Here is a 7,386-nt window from a genome sequence, read left to right on the forward strand (position 1 = left end):
CTCTGGGAAAAAAAACCATGTTTTGACAAAATATACAGTGATGATTTTATCGCACGTTTTAAAATATCTTTGATATTGAGTTTTTTCTGACTTTTAATTCCAGTATTTCAACAATGAAAAATTTGAAGCTCAACGTTATGATAAAGTGTTGGCTTCGTATGAACAAGCATCATTGAAAACAACTACCAGTCTAGCACTTCTAAACTTTGGTCAGAATCTTATCTTTAGTACATCGTTAGCTGCTATTATGGTGCTAGCCAGTAAGGGAATCATAGCAGGTAGGAACATTAAAAAACTAAATTTCTGTTGATAACTGTGTACTTGTACTTATACTTGCTAACATTAGTGATTAAGGCACATGAAATTAACACGTTGAAGTCGCCGCAAATCAACAACAAATCAACAACAAATGGCGTACAATAATTAATCTCCTGCTGATTACTGTGTACTTGTACTAACTTGCTGGAAAATAATGGTTTAAGGGGAATACCACTCCTGGAAATTGTGGAATTTTTGTAAACTATGGGTTTGAGAAAGTCGTTTCATGATTTTACATCACCTACATTACATGCTATTTCAGAGAAGCAGCAAGGTGATCTTTGACACGATAGGGGCTTGTAGGAGTAAACACAATGGCTGATGCAAAACATTGACCTTTTGGCACAACAGGGATCATGGTACAAACCAATATGGCCTCTGTAAAACATTGACCTCTGACACAATAAGGGATTGTGGGAGAAACCAAGATGGCCACTGCAAAATATCGCTGTCATAATCATGAGCAACAACTGATGTCACTCTTTTTTACTCTTTCCTTTCAGGTAACATGACAGTAGGTGATTTAGTAATGGTGAATGGATTGTTATTTCAACTTTCACTACCTCTCAATTTCCTTGGAACTGTCTACAGAGAAATTAGACAGTCTTTGATAGATATGACTACCATGTTTAATTTATTGAAATTGGATGCACAAATTAAGGTAGGTATCAGGAAATGATGTATTCATTTTCTTTTAAAAAAATAAGTTTGTCTTTATTTCGGAAAAATGAAAATAAACAATTCACAATAAAAGAAGAAGAAGAAAATTTAATGCATTTAGTAAATTATTTATTCTGTATCCATATAAGGAAGAGAATCAGCCCCATAGAAAGATGCCATCAACATTTCTGTGATTTCACATTTCAAATTTGTTGAACTACAGAGATTGTTTTATTGGGGTGTGATTGGATATAATGGGATTTCTGATGTGCAAAGAAGTTGAAGATTAAGAACCTCTGTAAATAAAGAAGTACTGTAACACCATTGTCATGAGATTGATGTCGTAATTTTTAAAAAAAAATCAACAATTGCAAAGATATACAACAGAAAAAAAGACTGAAAAGCTTTAAGAATGTGACAAATTGCCCAGTGACATACATTTCAAAAATTGTGAATAGAAATACCTCAATGGACATCAAAAAGTGTATCTGGTGATATTTTTACCCCATCCTATCTCTGTCCCTCATGAGTCATATACTTGATAACTTACAGTAAAGTGAAAAACTTACGACATTACTTTTACGTAAGCATAATATTTGTCATGTATTAAGATTCTGTAAGCACTTTCTAATCAAGCAATGTGTTCAGCCATATTTCCACAGCCTCTGTTGTAGGCATGATTGTTGGCTTGGATATACTCAAGCTTGCAGGCTGTATGGAGAGTACGCTAACCTGATCAACCAAACAGCCTTCAACAGAGCTTATCCAGCCAAGGTTCAAACTAAAGAGCATGATGTTCAAGATCATTTTTAAGTTCTAAATTTCCTTTGAAACTAATACCACATCTTTACACATATTTCTCTTCAGGATTCGTTGAATTCACCTGCGTTACTGTGCAGCCCACAAGAGGCTAAGATAACATTTGAAAATGTGGGTTTTGGGTACACACAAGACAAGAAGATCCTTAATGACATGTCATTCACTATCCCTACTGGTAAAAAGATTGGTGTTGTTGGTGGAAGTGGATCAGGGTAAGTGTTACATTGTAATTTGCAATGTTATGTTGTAATGCGCAATGCGATGTTGTTGTGTGCTGTTATGTTATGCTGCCTTGTATTATGCGGTTTAATGTCAAATTGTGATCTGCATTGTTAATCGTTATGTGTTCATATGTTATGTTATGTTGCTTTGAATTATGGGTTTTAATGTCATGACATGTTGTGATATGCATTGTTATGTTATGTACTGTTATGTTACATTGTGTTGCCTTGTATATTGGGTTTAATGTTGAGTGTTATGTTGTGATATGCATTGTTATGTTGTTATGGGGTTATGTTATGTTATACTGCCTTGTATTATGGGGTCAACACTGAATAATTCTCAAAACCTTTACCAGTGCTGTCATTGAAATCCACCTAACAATGTTGAAAGTTAGCACACTGATACCAAAACAGCAAATTTGGTTTGCATTTTCTATTCTATTATTTTCACAAGTGCCTATAGTAATTCATTTGTAGCGTGCAGAGTGAAAGTCATGTCATGGTGTTGACAAGCAAAAAAAATTATCATAATTTGTATGTGGTAAATTTCGATCTCAACTAACAAGAATTATGCACATTTTAGGTTTGATGTCTTTCCTAAAAATCATGCAATAATCTTTATTTATTTCATTACTTGTCAGGAAATCTACAATTGTCAGACTGCTGTACAGGTTTTATGATCCAGAAGTTGGCAGAGTTTTGGTCAATGGACAGGACCTTAAAGATGTATCTGTAGACAGTGTGCGTAAATCTATCGGTGTAGTACCACAGGTAGGGACCTCAAAGATGTCTCTAATAGACATTGTTTGTAAAGCTATCGATGTAGTACCACAGGTAGGGACCTCAAAGATGTCTCTGTAGACAGTGTGCGTAAATCTATCGGTGTAGTACCACAGGTAGGGACCTCAAAGATGTCTCAGTAGACAGTGTTTGTAAAGCTATCGATGTAGTACCACAGGTAGGGACCTCAAAGATGTCTCTGTAGACAGTGTGCGTAAATCTATCGGTGTAGTACCACAGGTAGGGACCTCAAAGATGTCTCTGTAGACAGTGTGCGTAAATCTATCGGTGTAGTACCACAGGTAGGGACCTCAAAGATGTCTCAGTAGACATTGTTTGTAAAGCTATCGATGTAGTACCACAGGTAGGGACTTCAAAGATGTCTCAGTAGACAGTGTGCGTAAAGCTATTGGTGTAGTACCACAGGTAGGGCCCTCAAAGATGTCTCAGTAGACAGTGTGCGTAAAGCTATTGGTGTAGTACCACAGGTAGGGCCCTCAAAGATGTCTCAGTAGACAGTGTGCGTAAAGCTATCGATGTAGTACCACAGGTAGGGACCTCAAAGATGTCTCTGTAGACAGTGTGCGTAAATCTATCGGTGTAGTACCACAGGTAGGGACCTCAAAGATGTCTCTGTAGACAGTGTGCGTAAATCTATCGGTGTAGTACCACAGGTAGGGACCTCAAAGATGTCTCAGTAGACATTGTTTGTAAAGCTATCGATGTAGTACCACAGGTAGGGACTTCAAAGATGTCTCAGTAGACAGTGTGCGTAAATCTATCGGTGTAGTACCACAGGTAGGGACCTCAAAGATGTCTCAGTAGACATTGTTTGTAAAGCTATCGATGTAGTACCACAGGTAGGGACTTCAAAGATGTCTCAGTAGACAGTGTGCGTAAAGCTATTGGTGTAGTACCACAGGTAGGGACCTCAAAGATGTGTCTGTAGACAGTGTGCGTAAATCTATCGGTGTAGTACCACAGGTAGGGACCTCAAAGATGTCTCAGTAGACAGTGTGCGTAAAGCTATTGGTGTAGTACCACAGGTAGGGACCTCAAAGATGTGTCTGTAGACAGTGTGCGTAAAGCTATCGGTGTAGTACCACAGGTAGGGACCTCAAAGATGTCTCAGTAGACAGTGTGCGTAAAGCTATTGGTGTAGTACCACAGGTAGGGCCCTCAAAGATGTCTCAGTATAATGTTCCAAAGATAATGTTCCATAGATGTAATTTGAGCTGAAAATTCATCCCAGGATCCCCATCTACACCAGCAATACATTATTGAAATTTGACTTTTAGTATGATTTATTTTTCATTCAGTTCATTCAGATATCCCATAGACTCTTAGTAATTGAGTATGTATGTCTACTAATTAATTGACAGGACTCAGTACTGTTTCACAATACTATATTCTATAACCTTCAATATGGCAACCTAGAAGCCACAGCAGAAGAAGTATATGATGCAGCCAGGGCAGCTGATATACATGACAGTATTCTAAGAATGCCACATGGCTATGACACACAAGTAGGAGAAAGGGGGCTTAAACTTTCAGGTAAGTCAAAAATTAAGACCACAACACCACCCCCCCCCCCACCCCCCCCCCCCCACACACACACACACAACAAGAACTTTTCTCTATGAACCCCGGGCCAACAACAGCAACTTCTGTCTACCCCATACACCCACCATTACTTATATCTACCCATACACCCAAACAACAAATTGTATCTATCCCAAACAACCATCTGCCACTTACCAAGTATGACAAGTAAGTCAATCGGTTAGACCCCCCCCCCCCCCCTCCTTACCCTAGCAGCTACTAGCTACCCCTAGTACCACATTCATCTCTCTTAGTACAGTATGTTACATGAGCTGCTATCAGTTGATCAGTGTTTATGTAGTGCCTTAGTCCTAAACATTGTTTTAATGTTGACCCAAAAATCAATTTGATTGGATTTATTGCACCATACAGTGTGTACAGCTACATCAATATGTTTACTCATAGATGGTTCAATACTGTGCAGGGTTTTCGATAATACAAATTAGTTATTGTATCTAAGAAAACAGTTTCAAAATATGTTCGAGTTGCAGCCAGTGGAGCTTTATTAGGATGTGAAAATTTGTGGTTGTGTCGTGTTGTGTTGTGTTTTGGTGTGGTGTGGTGTGTTGTGGTGTGGTGTGGTGTGGTGTGTTGTGTTGTGGTGTGGTGTGGTGTTGTGTTGTGTTGTGTTGTGTTGTGGTGTGGTGTGTTGTGGTGTGGTGTGGTGTGGTGTGTTGTGTTGTGTTGTGTTGTGGTGTGGTGTGGTGTGGTGTGGTGTGGTGTGGTGGTGTTGTGTTGTGTTGTGTTGTGTTGTGGTGTGGTGTGGTGTGGTGTTGTGTTGTGTTGCGTTGCGTTGCGTTGCGGTGCGTTGCGTTGCGTTGTGGTGTGGTGTGGTGTGGTGTGTTGTGTTGTGTTGTGTTGTGTTGTGTTGTGTTGTGTTGTGTTGTGGTGTGGTGTGGTGTGGTGTGTTGTGTTGTGGTGTGGTGTGGTGTGGTGTGGTGTGTTGTGTTGTGTTGTGTTGTGTTGTGTTGTAATGTGTTGTGTTGCATTGTGTTGTGTTGCGTTGTGTTGTGTTGTGTTGTGTTGTGTTGTGTTGTGTTGTGTTGTGTTGTGTTGTGTTGTGTTGTGAATTCAAAGTTTTGATGACTGTCAATTGTTACCTTCCTTACAGGTGGTGAAAAGCAAAGAGTTGCCATTGCAAGGGCAATGTTGAAAAACCCAAACATTATTCTATTTGATGAAGCCACATCATCCCTGGATTCCATCACTGAACAGGTAAGCGTTAAAACACAAAGTACTGATCTTGCATATAAATAGCGCCATCTAGAGTCAATCACTGATCAGGAGGGTAAAATAATCCATTTACCAGTACAGACCATGCACATAGATAGCGCCATCTAGAGTTCATTCATGAACTGGTCAATATTTTAAAACTCTTATGAAAATACAGACCTTGCACATAAATAGTGCTATCAAGAGTCTTTTACTGATCAGGAATGTGAAAAACGCAAACTATTATCCATATACAGGCTCCCTCTTGAGTTATCACTGAACAGGTGAATGTAAAAAATAATTAACAGTACACACCCTACCCTGCACATGAATATCGCCCTCAAGTGATGCTAAATTATAAAAGTTTCTTAATCAATATTATGTGAATAGTACATTGGTGAACTTCTCTGATGTTAATAAATAACATTGGCTTCATTTTGAAAACAAATATAGAAATGCTTCAGACTTATCTTTGAAAATCCAATCTTTTGGAACAAGTTGCATTTGAATGACTTCTACAAAGAAATGAATTATGTAATCAATATTTATGTATTTTTGACTTCCCTTGCAGAATATTCTATCATCGTTAGAAAGTGTTACATCAGGGAGGACATCTCTATTTATAGCACATAGACTCTCTACTGTCATGGATTGTGATCAGATCTTTGTTCTAGATCAAGGTCGTGTTGCTGAACAAGGCACACATTATGAACTTCTCAGTAATACAAATAGTATATATTACAATCTATGGACCAATCAGAACAAAGCACTATTTACAGACTACGAGACTGATGCCGGCAATAACACTGAATTGGAAGATAAACAATAGGGAAACCACAGATGAGGGATTGATAGCCTGTCATGGAGTACAACTGCGCCCTCATAGTTCAAAACGAGAAATGTACCTAAGGATCATGGGTAACCTACCACCTGTACTCATCATATCTAGATGGAATTTCTCTACTACTGTGACCATGTCCAACCAGGATTTTTGTTGACAGGAATGTTAACATGCCAGAGAACTCATTTTTGTGGCAGCTTTGTGGCTTAATTTCTGCCACTTTATGATTCAAATATGCAACTATTGAAATAGAACCTGTGCAATCTGACTAGATTTTGAAACATATCAAGGACAGAAAAGGTAGCAGTCTCAATTTTTGGATGAGAATGTTGCCTTCCTTTACCACAAGTATACATTGTCTTGGAAAATTATGTGAATGGAAATTTCATTGCATACAAATACATGTAGTGTAACTTTCTAAATAATTACTACACAGCTTCCAATATGATGTGGGGTTTATTTGATTATGTTACCTAGGGAGCCTCAAGGCACCATGAATTGCCCCAAGTTGTTTTCGATTACTGCATGATGTTAAACTCAATCAATGTGCCATGTCAGTGCAGGGTAAGATTTGGGATCATCCTAATCTAGTAAACCTGGCTCAAAATGACAACAACACGTGAGTGGTTATTGTTAGCAGTTACAATAGAATTGTACTAGATCTTTGCTAGAGCTCTGTACAGGATCAAAACAATGCCCACTTCAGAAGTGTGTAAAATATTTTGTTAAGACAGACTAATTTATGGTACCTGTGAATCACAATTTAATTTCAATTATTTATGTGGCTCTTTGGTTCCCCAAGGCATAATGGTAACCCAAATATGTTCAGTTTTGTGACCCAAGGGCACCCGAAGTGAGTTACCCCAAGCCGAGACACCCCAGAGAGGATAATCAGGAGTGCCTAGGTCAAAGATCCTTGTCAAAATAACAATC

The 7,386-nt window shown here is 38.5% G+C and overlaps 1 protein-coding gene across 1 annotated transcript in view; it reads left to right on the top strand.

Moving 5' to 3' along the window:
- LOC144433251 (iron-sulfur clusters transporter ABCB7, mitochondrial-like) overlaps window positions 1-6,445 on the top strand; it is a 13,282-nt gene extending 6,837 nt beyond the window's left edge. The window contains exons 8-14 of the mRNA XM_078121560.1: window positions 104-278; window positions 822-979; window positions 1,846-2,009; window positions 2,660-2,789; window positions 4,181-4,352; window positions 5,512-5,615; window positions 6,184-6,445. Coding sequence (XP_077977686.1) covers window positions 104-278; window positions 822-979; window positions 1,846-2,009; window positions 2,660-2,789; window positions 4,181-4,352; window positions 5,512-5,615; window positions 6,184-6,441 — 1,161 coding nt within the window. The 3' untranslated portion in view covers window positions 6,442-6,445. The remainder of the gene's footprint in view (window positions 1-103; window positions 279-821; window positions 980-1,845; window positions 2,010-2,659; window positions 2,790-4,180; window positions 4,353-5,511; window positions 5,616-6,183) is intronic.
- The last annotated feature ends 941 nt before the right edge of the window (window positions 6,446-7,386 follow it).

This window comes from Glandiceps talaboti, chromosome 3 (assembly GCF_964340395.1).
Source record: "Glandiceps talaboti chromosome 3, keGlaTala1.1, whole genome shotgun sequence".
NCBI classification, from domain to species: domain Eukaryota; kingdom Metazoa; phylum Hemichordata; class Enteropneusta; family Spengelidae; genus Glandiceps; species Glandiceps talaboti.